The sequence below is a fragment of the Harmonia axyridis genome, chromosome 1 (assembly GCF_914767665.1).
Source record: "Harmonia axyridis chromosome 1, icHarAxyr1.1, whole genome shotgun sequence".
NCBI classification, from domain to species: Eukaryota; Metazoa; Arthropoda; class Insecta; order Coleoptera; family Coccinellidae; genus Harmonia; species Harmonia axyridis.
The window spans coordinates 29,028,168-29,044,310 of record NC_059501.1 but is presented as its reverse complement, the minus strand read 5'-3'; the positions used below and the strand labels follow the sequence as shown (position 1 = coordinate 29,044,310).

The 16,143-nt window shown below is 34.7% G+C and overlaps 1 protein-coding gene across 7 annotated transcripts in view; it reads left to right on the top strand.

Moving 5' to 3' along the window:
• LOC123679303 (transcription factor AP-2-epsilon) overlaps positions 1 to 15,185 on the top strand; it is a 142,314-nt gene extending 127,129 nt beyond the window's left edge. For all 7 annotated transcript variants that reach the window (XM_045616848.1, XM_045616867.1, XM_045616883.1 and 4 more), the window contains 3 exons: positions 2,748 to 3,059; positions 10,867 to 11,065; positions 14,218 to 15,185. In XM_045616848.1, the coding sequence (XP_045472804.1) occupies positions 2,748 to 3,059; positions 10,867 to 11,065; positions 14,218 to 14,954 (1,248 nt within the window). In that variant the 3' untranslated portion in view covers positions 14,955 to 15,185. The remainder of the gene's footprint in view (positions 1 to 2,747; positions 3,060 to 10,866; positions 11,066 to 14,217) is intronic.
• Positions 15,186 to 16,143: the final 958 nt, after the last annotated feature.

Here is a 16,143-nt window from a genome sequence, read left to right as displayed (position 1 = left end):
TTTCGGAAAAATCGTAAAAAATGTGTATAGTGTATGTAAATTTTTTTCTTCAACGCCCTTCATCTTGAATACGGATTGCGTAACGAAAATTATTTACTAACCAAACCCAAATAATTCTCAGTTTTCTACATATCCTAGAGATGGAGGTCATCTTTTCTTGAGACACCCTGTATTCCTGTATAACCATTCGATTTTTCTCGTTATCGTCACCAATCGTTATTCCAATGATATAAATTCATCCTGTAGATATACTAAGTCACTCTTCGTTTTATCTTATCACTGCAAGATTTTATATGTATTCGGATGAACTAGGAAAGATAGTATTCAGTTCAAAAATAGCTTTGAGTGGAGTCGAATCAGTTGCACAGTAAAGCCCAATTGCCTTCTCCAATTCGTATTCAAGAAGAGTTCATTATTTTCTTAATTACCAGTGTCTAAGTTGAATTATTTGAATGAGCACCCATCTACAATTCCGCAGATCGATCTTACATAACTTAGCCATTCCATTTCAAAATGCAACGTGACGAATCATGGAATTAATGGCTAACTTCATTCGGCGGACATTCCAATTCGTTATAATTGAATTTCGAAATTTCCCTATGCACCAAACTGCCAACAACCATCGGCTACTTATACTTCATCAGGTATATGAGTATCGGTATGCAAATAATTTCAATTAATACTTAATAACTTCAAAAGATCGGAATAGAAAGCCGATAATTAAAACATATTACCAATCTTGTAACAAGGTTAATATATGTAGGGAATAACACGGTACACCTCAGAACTGAATAAATCCTTCTATAAATTAGTTGATGAAAGTTGTCGATGATCGTGTCAAATTTCATTTAGTTAATGTGGAATCCGAATTCCGTTCGTTGAAGTGAATTATATAGATTTAATTATTAGTCATGGCTTGTTTCTACACTCCATTTGTATACATCACAGTATTAAATAATCCTAGTACAGGTTATCTCAGAAGAAAAAGGGGTTGCAAAAATTTAATTTAGACTTTTTTATTTTAAGAGCATTCATATTTCAATAAAAATGAAGGAAGCAAAGACATAAACTGAAGACCTTTTAACCGCTTGTCCTTCATTTGCCCATTGCCAACTAAAAAAAAAGAGTTTGCGGGCCTAAGTTTATAGGACAAACTCTTTTTTTAGTTTCAAGATACAGAATTTCCCTAAATTGGAAATACAAACAGAGTTGACAGATTCCTAGGATCATTTAAAAAAAACAGTCCTATAAACATAGGCCCGTAAACTCTTTAGTTTCAAAATACTGGGTTTAATTTTTCTTTCAATTTTTTAAAATTTTTCAATTGTACGAACTTTTTTCTATCCTTCTAAGAGATTGTTACACCCACTATGTCAAAAAGTACTGGAATTGGTCAATATTATTCTATTGACCAATTCTAGTACTTTTTGACATCGTGGATGCAACAATAGAATAGTTTTCTTATTTTCGAAATTCTTGATACATAAATCGATAAATTAAATTTCTATACAAAGCTACTGGAATTAACCAATTCCTTCAACCAACTCAAACTCTTGTATTGAAAAAGGCTCAATTTCAATTAGCATTCTTTGAATTTCTCCCTTAAAAGTCCTATTGTTGAGTTTTCACGGCAAATGTCTTGGGAGCATATTAAACAATTTTATTTTCATGTATTTACCGTCATCATTTTTAAATGGAACACCCCCATTTTGTCTCAATTTTCCGAATACTTTAGCTGAGCTGATTCCAAAAATGTATCACATGTTGATTCCAATTGATACAGGGTTGGCAAAAATACAATAGTTTTGTGTGTGCTCATAAAGTAACGCGTAACATTCTCTTTTAGTTAAATTAACAATATTATCAAAAATACTTATTGTCTAGCGGCAATTGGTTTGAATGTAACACCCTGTAGTTTGTTACATTTTTAGATTAATAAAAATGAGCTGTTTCCAAACATATTTGGTACTCGAGGTCTAGCAGACAGAATATGAAAGAAATTATTTCTTATCTTTTTAAAAAAAAACAAAGTCGTCTAGTTTTTTGTGGAATGTCATTATTTGTTTAATAATTTATTGGTGTTCAATGATAGTTCAGTACTACAATATTTTTGGTATTCGTGAATGTTTTAATTATTGCTTAGATTTAATTTATTATTTTTGTCCACCCTGTACCAATTGGATTCAACATGTGATACATTTTTAGAATCAGCTCAGCTAAAGTAATCGGAAAATAGAGAGACAAAATGGGGGTGTTCCATTTAAACAAAATTACGGTGACGTCATTACTCGAAAGTAATTCACCCTGTATATTAGATTATTATTTTAAAATACGGTAAATTATAATCAAAAATCGAGGTTTTTCAGGATTATTTCTTAAAATAGTCTGTTTAGCTAAAAATGAATTTGTTCCATACTTTACGGACACAGTGTATAATAATAATATGATATATATCATCAATAATAATGAAACACCTCAAATTTATTTTCAAATCATAACTATGCTTTCAAATTACCAATATACCAACAAATAATAAAATTATAAAAACATTTTCAAATGAACTTAGCCAAGGTATTCGGGTCCTGAACATACACTAAAAGAATCTTACCTCTATACATACCGTTCGAGAGTTATCATGTACCCGACGGACGGACAGAATTTATTTTGCCCTTGAATTCTTCGTCACCGAATCAAATCTTATAATATAAGTACGAAATAAATTAATTCTAAATTTGTTTTCTTTTCAGGAACGACTGACTGCCAGCGGCCATGGTTCCTTAGCACTAAGCGGGAGCAGTCCTGGATACGGAGCTGGTGGTTCCTCTGGCCACCATCGAGGGTCATCTGGATTGCACCACGCCGCTGCAATGCAGCATCAGCTGCCGCAGCCTGACTTCCAGCCGGCATATTTCCCACCGACATTCCACCATCCACCTAGTCCGCCTCCTCAACAACATCTGGAGTACCTCACGGATCCGTATGGTAGCCTGCCCGGTTTGCACCATTACAACCAGTTAGGTCTGGGAAGGCCGAGGGATTCGGATCCTAACCATCATGTGGTAAGTTGATATATTATGTTCATTGTGATAAGAAATTCATTAGGAAAAATTACTAAAAATGAGGAAGGAATCTGGAGCTTTCGAGCGTTTGTACATAGGCGTACAACTTTGCTTCCGCAGTTTTTTCCGAGATTCGAGGCTTTATTGTAAAAAACTGGTTATACATTTATGATTCAAAGTATTGTCCATCGCTGGACAATACTTTCTCTCATCTTTCGGGCAGCGTACGAATCCCGCGTTGAAAAAACTCGTCATCTTTTGAAGCGATCCACGAATCAATCAATTTTTCACTTCTTCATGAGACCAACGTCCGGAGAATACGGCGGGTTAGATAGGACTTCCCATTTCAAAGTTTCCAAGTATGTCTTGACCATTTTCGCAACATGGGGTCTTGCATTGTCATGCTGTAAAATCACTTTATCATGTCTCTCGTTGTATTGCGGCCGTTTGTCTTTCAATGTTCGGCTCAAAAGCATTAATTGCGTTCGAAAATGAACGCCAGTGATTGTTTCAGTCGGTTTTAACAAATCATAATACACTAACTACGCCGAGCTGGTCCCACCAAATAGTGAGCATGACATTGGAACCGTGAATATTCGGTTTGGCCCTCGACGTGGAAGCATGGCCGGGATATCCCAATGATTTTCTGCGCTTTGGATTATCGAAATGAACTCATTTTTCGGCTCCAGTCACAATCAGATGCAGAAATCCCTTCCGTCTTTGCCTTGCAAGCAGCTGTTCACAAGCAAACAAACGCCGTTCAACATCTCTCGGCTTCAACCCGTACGGCTATCAATTTACTTGTTTCTGAATCATTCCCATGACTTTCAGGCGTTTTGAAATGGCTCGTTGCGTCACTCCCAATGATCCTGCCAATTCTTGTTGCGTTTTGACCGAGTACTTGACCAAGTAATGCCTCCAATTCTACACCTTCTCTCTTCCATCGCCATGCTGGTCTCCGACGTCGAAATCACCGTTCTTGAAGCGTTAAAATCACTTTCGACATGTTCTTTCACTGATAGCGGCCTCACCATAGGTATTTGAGAGCATTCGATGTGCCTCAACCGCAGATTTCTCCATATAAAAGCAGAAAATAAAAACCTCCCGCAAATGACGAGAATTTGGCACGTAAGCTGATATGTTTAATGGAGAATAACTCTATGATCTTTTAAACGATAACAATTCAGACCAATGCTTGGAAAATTATTGGTTTGCAGAAGAGGTTTCTGTATCGCAAATTTGACAGATAATAGATAAATCCATGACAGGAGAGTTCTGAATACCAACATATAATAATGAAATAAAACCATGAAGTATGTGTGCAATTGAGATATTCCCGCAAGATTTCCTTCTACAAGATATGGAAAAATGAACGTATTCGCCAACAGAATTAGAGAAATAAATGTTCAGAATGAGCACAACCTTTATATGTCAAAGTTTGTCACAGATATATTTAATATTATTTCCATAGAGTAATAAACATAAATAGAGGAAGTATACGCAATTTTTAGATGTCCCCGACATGGTAGATTACGTTGTCGGATTGTGATATATTTTCGAATCCACAATTTTACTATATCGTTATGAATGTATATTATATCGAATGAAATATATTCATTTGAGTAATTCCCGATTAAATATACAAATTTGAATATTTGGAATCCGATATTTTTTCTAATTGTCGAATTTATAATAAGCAGAATATATTTAGTATTTTCTATATCCACCTGCTGAAATCCAAGGTTTGGCAACTTTTGCTCTCCTAGTGTCATCGATTGTTTCACGTCGTTTGGCGCGCTTAAAGTTTGTTTTCTGAAGTTATGATATATTTAGGTATTTATTTCGATATATTTTGAGTTAATATGGAACGTTGATTCACTATGGGACATAAGAAGTTCGTTCTTTGTGGAGAAACTCGCGAATTGAGTGAAATATCTTTTGATTTCCGCGCGCTTCTTGTCAAATTTCATAGTTCATGTTTGGGACGAAATTTGCTTACTGAAAATCACATATTCTTCCTCTATCTATGTTTATTACTCGGAGATTATCTCCAAGGAAAACTAACATTAATCATATTGAAATACTCGATCTATTCGTGAATACTACCCTCCCGAATTCCTGCAGAGCCCCTTCCTCCAATGCGTATTGCATTTTCGTATCGACATCATGGGTTTGCGATAAGGATATATCAACCCTCTGCATTCTGTAGGGGTATGTCACGCATTTTTAATAGTTGCGGAATGCCGAACTTGACGAAGATATCGCATCGAGATCGGCTCAAGATGATGAGCTCCTCAACCCGCGAGCTCCACATAATTCCGATGTTTCGACATAGTTGCATCATCAGGAATCCCAGTCATCTGTGCCCAACCATTCGACGACATTCTGAAGAGATATCAACATTCTCAACCCTTATTCCTAGCCTAGCTATACCGCGTGTCCCAAATTCGAACGCATATAAGTCGTTTCTATTATACATATACAGGGTGTCCCAAGAAGACCACGTCGAACGAAAACGGAATGTAGATCAAAATGTGCTCTACCTGATGTGAAAAATTCTCATAGTTTTTGAGATACTTATTTGATGTTTTATGAAAATATTGAATTTTTTCACTTTAAATACTTTCTCTAATCAAATACTTTTCGAAACAGTTTTTTCCGTGAATATTGTTAAATTGTTGTTATAATTTCTACGGATTGTACTGTTTGCTGATAACTAATGTTTAGCTAAACAGATTATTTTTTTGGCAATATTGCAAAATTTCGACGGTAATCATAGATAAATCCAGAATTTCAGTTTTCTAGTATATTGTTCTGTGCTTTTGAGTTGTCATTTTTTTTTCTTTGACAAATCTGTATACAGAACGCTCATTCTACCACCCGTTCATTAAAAAACTCGCCACTTCGTGGTTCGTTGTTGAATTTTGAACTTATGGAAGAATATCAATGCCTTCTGCATTTGTATTATAAATAACTATTCTCTAATTCTGTGGCAAATCCGTTCATTCTGTCATACCTTGTAGAACATAATCGTGCAGTTATATCTCAATTTCACACATATTTCATGGTTATATTTCATTATTATATGTCGGAACTTTCCTGTAACGGTTTTATCTACTGTCTCTCAAACTTGTGACGCAGAAAACATTTCTGCCAACCAATACTTTTCAATGCTAAAATCACTAAACGATATTTATGGAAATATTTCATTAATTTCAATAAAAATGAAGCATATCAATGCCTTCGGCACTTGTATTATGAATAACTATTCTAATATTGAATATGCTTTTGAATCTATTGCAGAGAATAGAAATCAAATATTCATTCAACGTTTTTAGACACAGTAGTTCTATATCATACCTAATTAGGAGTAAGTATTGCAAATCTATGAGCGATCAAGATGAAAGGGTAAATTTAAGAATTTATTGATTGAATTTCTATTCAATCTTCTATTGAAAAAAGGATATAACGAAATAAGGGAAAGCATCTATATGAAAAAATTAGACATGGTTTTCTATTAGCTATTTATCGGCCTAGGAAAAAATTTTGAAAAATTTTTCGGTCAATGATATAAAAAATAGATAGGAAAAATAAAACTAACGAAAACACTGACGTGAAGTTAGGAACTTTTAAACGCTGATTCTTTCATTCCCCAATTGCTCCCTTGGAGATCACAGATCTGATTAATATGGCGTCTCCAAACGCGTAATTGGCTTATGTTAAAAATTCTGAGATCTCCTCACTAGACAACAAATTGGGGACATAATTTTTGGCTAACTTGACAGTGCTGAAGAGTACAATAGGGTAGTATTTTCTCGATTTAGAGGAATTATGAGGTAGAGTGGGGTCATTTTCGAAATATAGAGGAAGTATGGTGACAAATGAAAGCAGAATGGTTTTATATTGAGATTTCGAAAACCACTATTAAATTTGTCAATTCTCTCAAGAACCGAGCCCGAAAATGTGTCATTCTTTTTTTCTACCTCAAAAAGATTCTGAGATCCCCTCACTAGACAACGAATCAGGTACACCCGATCCAAGATGTCATAATTTTTGGCTAACTTTACAGTGCTGAAGAGTACAATAGGGTAGTATTTTATCGATTTAATGAGATAATGAGGTGGAGGGGGGTTATATTCAAGATATGGAGGAAGTATGGTGACAAGTGAAAGCAGAATGGTTTCAGATTGAGATCTTGAAAACCGCAAAAATTGGTTAATTGTCACAAGAACCGAGCCCGAAAATGTGTCATTCATTTTTTCTACCTCAAAAAGATTCTAAGATCCCCTCACTAGACAACGAATCAGGTACACCCGATACAAGATGTCATAATTTTTGGCTAACTTGACAGTGCTGAAGAGTACAATAGGGTAGTATTTTCCTGATTTAGTGGGATAATGAGGTAGAGGGAAGTTATATTCAAGATATAGAAGAAGTAAAGAGACAAGTGAAGGCAGAACGGTTTTGAATATTGCGGTTAAATTTGTTGATTCACTCAATAACCGAGCCGGAAAATGTGTTAAACTCCAAAGCTCCTGATTTCACTTCAGTTGTTCCCTCATTTTTTTCAATGGACTGCTTGAATTTTCTATGGTTCTGACGCTGCTATTAACATTTACAGGCAAAATTTCAACTGAGCCAATTGTTCTCAATACAATTTTTTTTTTCTGCTTACATTTTCTATATCAATCTCTACCTGAACGGATAATATGTTTTCGAAGAAATATTGAGCACTTTTTTCCAAAATACTTCTTGAATTTTCTATGAATCTGACGCCGCTATATAAACACGAAATTTTTCACGTTTCAGTTTGAAAACATTTGCAGGCAAAATTTCAACTGAGCCAATTGTTCTCAATACAATTTTTTTTTCTGCTTACATTTTCTTTATCAATCTCTACCCGAACGGATAATATGTTTTCGAAGAAATATTGAGCATTTTTTTCCAAAATACTTCTTGAATTTTCTATGAATCTGACGCCGCTATATAAACACGAAATTTTTCACGTTTCAGTTTGAACTGAAATTATTTTTTCGATATTTTGCTTAGATTTTCTATGGTTCTGATGAAGTTATCCGCCCGGTATATACACACAGAATTTCTAACTGATATAATATGTTATAAAGGAAAAAATTTTCCAAAATTCTTCTTGAATTTTTCGGTTCAAACCTCGATAGTGACGAAATGATAGGATATCACTATCTCTACATAATAGAAAAACCCCACAAAACCTATGAATTTTGGATACCCTATGCAGATGTTTCGCGTGAAAAAAATTAGGCTTTTCTGGTCTAGAAGCCAAACAATCTATTCATAAATTCTGCTACACCGTTAGCTACTCGTATGTTGCAACATACGAAATAAAGCTTCATTTCATCTTCAAACGGACTTCTTGATATCTCTCCGTTATTCAAATCAGTTTATCATTCCATTTTTTCAAGCTAACACATTGGCTGAGAGACCGACACATGTAGCATTGTAATTACTCTTTGGCCTATTATAGAGCCACTGCATACTGGCTAAAAAATATTAGAATTAGTAATATGAACCCTAATGAGGTGAGGTTGTTATTATCAAGAGTTATAAATCATGTGATTATTTGTTGATATGATGATAATAGTTTGAATTCTAACGGTTGCTTATACCTGTTAACAGTCTCTTGCTTTTTTTCAATTCACTACCTTCGTCGAATAAGTTTATTTTCAACTTCAGATTATCCTGAATGACGAAATGAGGTATTAAATTCATTAATACCTTGTTATAATTCACAACCGAGTAAACAGCGTTTAACCTATTCAATCGACATACGGCAGACGTGTATAAAAAAAAAAACAAGAATTGATAGAGTTGTTTGGTTTATCCTGTGTTTTAAAGGTTGCAGTATATGTTAAATCAGGTAATTTATTGTGGTTTTATGTTATTGGTTTGATAATTATGGTAAAATGCATTGATGATTCTTATCTTCAATTCAATAATTCTGGTTTGTTTATGCAATCCGTAGTTATGATATCATATTTTATATCGCAGATATCTGAGTGTTAATAAATCACATAGATAAGAAAACGTACATATACCCCTCATCATTGGATTCGGAAAAAAAAATACCAAATTTTGTGGTTTCAAATGTATCAGTCCTCATTTTTCTGAAACGAAGATGTTCCTATGCCTGAGTAGTAGTATTAGGCCAATTGAAAAATCCCCGGTCTGATGCACAGATGGCGGTGCTAGTATTGAATCCATATGATTTTTAGTTAGTACCAAACTTCAAATGATACGTGTCAAAATTTGTCAGCAGTCTGATCATTAGTTTGTGAGATATTGCGTTGTTAGTGTAGCTACTTTTTTTTTTGAAAAAAATGAAAAAAAAAATTTTTCATGTGCTGATTAAATATTGAAGGGAAAAAATACAGTTGAAGAAAAATCTTGACTCGATGAAGAGTTTCCGGGGTCTGCACCAGAAAAATCAACCATCATTGATTGGTATGATAAGTTAAAACGTGGTAAAATAAGCACCGAAGACGGCGAACGCAGTGGACATGCCCAAAAGAGGCTGTCACCGACGAAAAAATAAAAAAAGTTCATGAAATAATTTTGAATAACCGTAAAGTGATCGAGATAGCAGACATTGTGAAGATATCATCTGAACGTGTACATCATATCATTCACGAATATTTGGACATGAGAAAGCTGTGTACAAAATGGGTGCCGCTCCAGCTCACAATCGATCAAAACAACGTGTTAATGATTCTGAGCAGTGTTTGAAGCTGTTTGAGTGCAATAAACCTGAATGTTTGCGTCGATATATGACAATGTATGAAACATGGCTCCATAATTTCACTTCGGAGTCCAATCGACAGTCAGCTGAGTGGACTGCACACGATGAACCAAATCCAAAGCGAGGAAAACACAACAGTCAGCTGGCAAATTTATGACATCAGAATTCTGGGATGCGCAAGGTATAATATTCATTAATTACCTCCAAAAGGGCCAGATCATCTACAGCGATTATTATATAGTGTTATAGTGTAATTTGATCATTTAAAGGTGAAAATCGTTAAAAAAGGCCCTATTTGAAGAAAAAAAGGTGTTCTTTCATCAAGACAATGCGCCGTGTCACAAATCCATAAAAACATTGGCACAATTGCATGAATTGGAGTTCGAATTGCTTCTGCATCAACGGTATTCGCCAGATCTGTCTTTGAGTGACTTTTTCCTGTTCTTAGACCTCAAAAGAATGCTCGCTGGAAAGAAATTTAGCGCCAATAATAATAATAATATAATATATAATAAAATGTTTATTCACTATAAACATCAAAAAAAATTACAGAGGTATTCATTTCGCAAAATATTAACCTGTGCATAATGAAGAAGTAATCGCCAGAACTGAGGCCTATTTTGAAGCGAAAGACAAATCGTACTACAAAAATAGTATCGAAAAGTTGGAAGATCGGTATAATCGCTGTATCGCCCTCGAAGGCAACTATGTTAAATAATAAAATCGAATTTTGCCAAAAAAAAAGGGGTTTAACCGGGTACTTTCCAATTGACCTATTAGTAGTAACTCTTATTTATTGCCTCTAAACAAATGGGTCATCGACCTAGGCTATTCCTGAATAAAATGAATATTATCATTCCTACTTTTCGAATGAAAGAAATTTTATGATTTCACGTTTTTTTTCAAGTGAAAATTCGCTAAATGTACTATGTACTATAATTTTGAATATTCAAATAACAGAGCCAATTAGTATTAATTTGAATCAGGACTTTTGGGGAGATTTTTTAAAAGTTATTTTCGTTTTTTTTACAGGGCCAACTCGGTCATGGAGGAAGTTTTCCATACAGCTCAGGACCAGGGGGTGGTAGGTCAGATTATTCTGTCAGTGTTTCACAACGCCCACACGATGACCCCTTGTCACTTCACCAGGCTCTTGGTCAGGCTGTTGATGAAGCTCAAGGTGGTCTAGATGACAATTCAGGATTTATCTCAGAAATACCTCTACTGAAAGGTGAGTTTCGATAATTGTCTTCTTAGTTGTATGTAAGTGATACACAACGTGCATAAGGAATAACACTAATACTTATAAGTATTCAAATAGCGCAAAAAATCGTAAATCGCATCAGAATATCAGATCTTTTAAAAATATGTTCAAAATCACAAAATGTATGAAAAGGAAATTCGAGTACTTTTAAAATGGGAGGTCACTCAACCCCTATTCAAATACTTGGGGTTGTATAGAGGGTTGTGCTTCAAAGACTAAAAAACACGGCAAAATCTTCAATTCAGTCTACGTATTTGTCTAAATTTCATATAGAATATGAGAAATAAGACAATATCATCCGATTTTTATGAATATCATATACGAGTCATCCTGAATATCTAAGCACTTTAACTTTTAAATTTTTACGAGTTTCATAAAAAAAATTCAAACCTTTTTCAACTTAGCCTTGAAAATTATTTTGGAAACCTGCGAATGTTTACTTCTAATACCTCCATGTCAGTACAGTCTTTCAGTGATTTCTATCATTCATTCATATTCAGATAGTGCGTATACAGTCTGGAAAAAACTTCCCCTCTCTATAGATCTCGAATAACAATCTTGTTTCCAGCAGAGAAAAATACATTGTGTAATGGGTATACTTACAGCTGTTCCTGAAATGAGAGAAGTAATTTAAAACACCTCATTGGGCGTAACTAAACAGATGTATAGAATAACTCTGTTTGATATAGTGTAGTTAATGAATTTAGAAATTAGCCACCCTTTTTTAGGTCGGTGAAGAATCAGTACCTATACGAAACCATTCAATTGTTATTCCTTTATGTTTTTCATAATTTGATTGGGTGTACTGCTGACTCTAATTATGGTGAAGTCAATAACTCAATTTTCAAATGAGCTCTTCCAATCGTTTTTTTTTAAATATTGGATTTTGGAATCTAACAATCCAATGAATAAAATCGTCTGCCGGATAGAGCTCTTCTAGGAAACTATTGGTGCTATTTGTATGAAATATGGTGAAAAAAACCCTCCTGAAATTATTTTCGGATATAGTTTTTCATCGATATGATTCATCATCTTACACCATTATATTCTATAAAAATTTTAAGAATCTCAAATATCGAATATTTGACTATTTCGAAGAGTCAAAGTATTCCTCATATTTTCTTCTATAATCTATTTCATTTTCGATAATTTGTTCTTAAAAAAACGATCTATGAAATTGAGAACTTTGGCTGAGTGCAACTCTGTTGAAAAGATCCACAGATGTGAATATTTGCTACGTTGTCACGTCTAAAAATTAAGAATTGAAGATCAGGATTGTTTATTTGAAGTGATACGTAAGGGACCTGGCCAACTTAGTTCAAAATGGAGTTATTTCAATAAGCTCACCTCAACTCCTTCAATTTCGTCATTTCCTCTTCTCTTCAAGAAAATTTCCACATCACTTTCAAAATATTGCTTTAGGTGCGTTACAATTGAATTTAGATCATTATTCTGAAGTACTTTTTTGGTATTATAGAGGGTGTTAAAAAAAGGTGACCCCGCCTCTAGGATATGTAAAAAACTGATAAATAATTGGGGTTTGCTCAATAAAAATTTTCGTAACGCCATCCGAAGGTATTCAAGATTAAGGGCCTTTAAGAAAAAAAATTTTGCACATTCTGTGAGAATGTGCAATTATTATTAGTGATATATACCAGCTAGGAAGGGGCAAAAATCGACCCTTGAAAATTGAATTCGCTACTTATAGGAAAAAACAAGTACTGTTGGATAATTCTAAGAAACTTAAAGGAACAAATATTTATATAACTCAAGATCAAACATTGCAACAGCGAGAAGAACAGAAAATACTTAGGAATTACTTGAGGAAAATAAGAGAAACCACCAGTGATGTGGGATACGTTAAGGGTAACAAGTTGATAATTGGTAATGAAGTATACACGGTGGATGATATAAGAAAAATAAACAAGCAAGAAGAAATTTCTGAGTCTGCAGGTACCACCCCTTCACCAGTTGAGGAGGAAACTCAAGAATATAACGCGGAGGCCCACCAGAAGATAGTTGGTTCCAGGGAGGTGAGACATGTGAAAGATAAAAATTTGAACAAGGAACTTAGGGTGGAAGTGAGGACAAAAAAGACAACAAGATCGAACAAGTAGAATATATTTGGAGGATGTACAGTTGTTTCATAGAGCCGGATATGTTTTGTTGTACAATATGGGAAATGTGAATAAGAATGATGGAGTTTTGGTTTATGTAAGGGACTACATGTTATTGGATCATCAGGTTGTTTCTCTGGGCTGCACTGATATATTAGTCATAAATTTGAACATTAATGGGTTGCTTGTTACAGTTAGTGCAATCTACAGATCTCCATCCACAGGGGTAATGTATTTCATTGAGGAGCTAGAGGTATACCTCCATAATACAAAAAAAAATAGAAAACCATATATTAATGTTGTTGTAACAAAATTTTCCTGATCTTCGACTGAACGCCCCCGATTTTGGACAAAATTTTACTGATTTGCGACATACTGCCCCCGATGATGATAACTTTACCGAGCATGTCCTTTCTTTTTTCACTGATGATGTGCGACACGAGGAGGAGGGAAGTTTGTTTTCGACAGATAGCTCTGAATGAGGAGACTCTGCTAATAATTTACAGGCGGCCGTTTCATCTGAAACTGCAACCTCATTTCTTGGTTTATTTGTATTGTGTAATTTTTACCTTAGTTTGTCTTGGAAACTTAGGAGCATTTATAATTTTATTTTGAGGTGTTCAATACATTGAATGTGATATTGTGTTTCTATGTACCAGTTAGCAAATAAACTATATTATTATTATTATTATTATTAGCTCCCAAAACATATTCGTATAAAATATCATTACAATATCGCCAAGATTTTGGCAAAATCGTAAAAAATGTGTAATTTTTTTTCTTCAACGCCTTTTATCTCGAATACGAATGGCATTACGAAATTTTTTTACTGAGCAAACCCCATTTATTTTGATGTTTTCCCCTTCACTTTTTCTCGAAACGCCCTGTATTTCTCTAAGATGTACACAAAACCAAACAATTTCATTATTATCATTTATTATGAATATTTTGAATATTGAATAAAATATTTTCACCTTGTCTTATTTTCATTTATTGTTGCAGGAATGAAAGGTGGTAAAGAGCACGGTGTAGGTGCCATGGTTTCACCTAGTGATGTCTTCTGTTCAGTACCAGGCCGACTCTCGTTATTATCATCAACCTCAAAGTACAAAGTCACCGTAGGAGAAGTTCAACGACGTCTCTCACCTCCTGAATGTTTGAACGCATCTCTACTCGGTGGAGTTTTGAGACGGGCCAAGAGCAAGAATGGCGGAAGAATCCTGAGAGAAAAATTGGAAAAAATCGGTCTGAATCTGCCGGCAGGAAGGCGAAAAGCAGCTAATGTGACCCTCCTCACGTCCTTGGTCGAAGGCGAAGCCATCCATTTGGCCAGAGACTTCGGGTATGTCTGTGAAACAGAGTTCCCATCACGGCAAGTGGCCGAGTATCTTCTCAGGCAACACGGAGAGACCCCTAGGAGAAAGGAGCTCCTCCAAGCCACCAAACAGATAACGAAAGAGCTAATGGATCTCTTGAACCAAGACAGATCGCCCCTGTGCAATACACGGCCCCAAATCATCTTAGACCCTTCCATCCAGAGACATTTGACTCATTTTTCCCTCATAAGCCACGGCTTTGGCAGTCCGGCCATCGTTGCCGCTCTCACTGCCATACAGAACTTTCTGAGTGAATCGTTGAAACATTTAGACAAAGTGTTCCCCAACCAAAACACCCAACAAGGACAGCAAATGTTAGTGACGTCCACGTTAGATAAGGCCAAATTAGAGGACAAGAAGTGACCGTTCAGTAAATTCGTGTTTTTTGTGATCTAAAGATAGCGCTGATTTGGATACATTTTCAATGGCGTCGTCTAGTTTGTTTTTGAGACTTTGTTAAGTATTTTATTGTATTGTTTTTTTATTGTAATTATTCTGATTGATATAAGATATATTTTTTTCAAACAGTGCCAATACCGATCGTAAACATGTACATAAATTTGGGTAAATAATAAAGAAACATTCCGAACAGTATTAACAATAATTGATTTTATTCGAAAAGAATTATCTATTTGTTAGGAAACCCAAAGTTGATAAAAATGTTTTCATCATCAATTGACGAGCTAATATCAAAAAGTTAATTGATGGTGAAGGTATTTCATAATCGCTAACTATCGCAAAAAATGCTTTGGACAAAAGACTTGTTGGCGTGAGGAGTTATCCTCATCCCAAATACTGAAGTCCATTAGAACTCTGGAAATTTCATTTTTCAATACATCTTATGATATGCAGGTCATTTCATTTGAAAAAACGCACTCTTTATCATTTTAGTATGTCTCATTGAAGCCTGTGGTTCTGAACAACCCTGTATGATAAGATTAGGGACGTATTTTAAAACACATAGATGATACACGGGATATTATCCGAAATTTCAGCTTTTTAGGATTCCAAATACCGAAGAGATGAATGTGTATATAAAGCTATGTTTAACATAAAAAAAGAGGTAAATCAATCAATTAGTCGAAAATCGCTAGATATAGTGACAAAGAAGATAATAAAGAGGCTACGGTAAACAAGTAATAATATACAGGATGTTCTATTTGGAATATCGTAGTTGTTAGTACTTTATAATATAAGTGGAAACATCGCAGCGCTGAAAAAATTTTACAACGATAGAGAGCAGTGATACCTACCCAAAATATCAAATCTATAAATATACAAAAGGATCTATGGATCTTATGTAAGGGTATCACGTTCAAACAACTGTACTAAATTGAATAATCCCTTTTTTGTTGGGTTCATTACTGGCATGAGAAGGTTTATTCAACAAAATATTTTCGAAAAAATCATACGGAAAAAAAGGCTTTCCTTTTCATCCGACCGAGCGAACAATCATAGATTATAATTTGACACTTCGAATGAGGTATTTTGGGTTGTCTGGCAGAAATTGAATTGAAACGAAAATGATTCTTCCCTATTTTATTTTTGGATT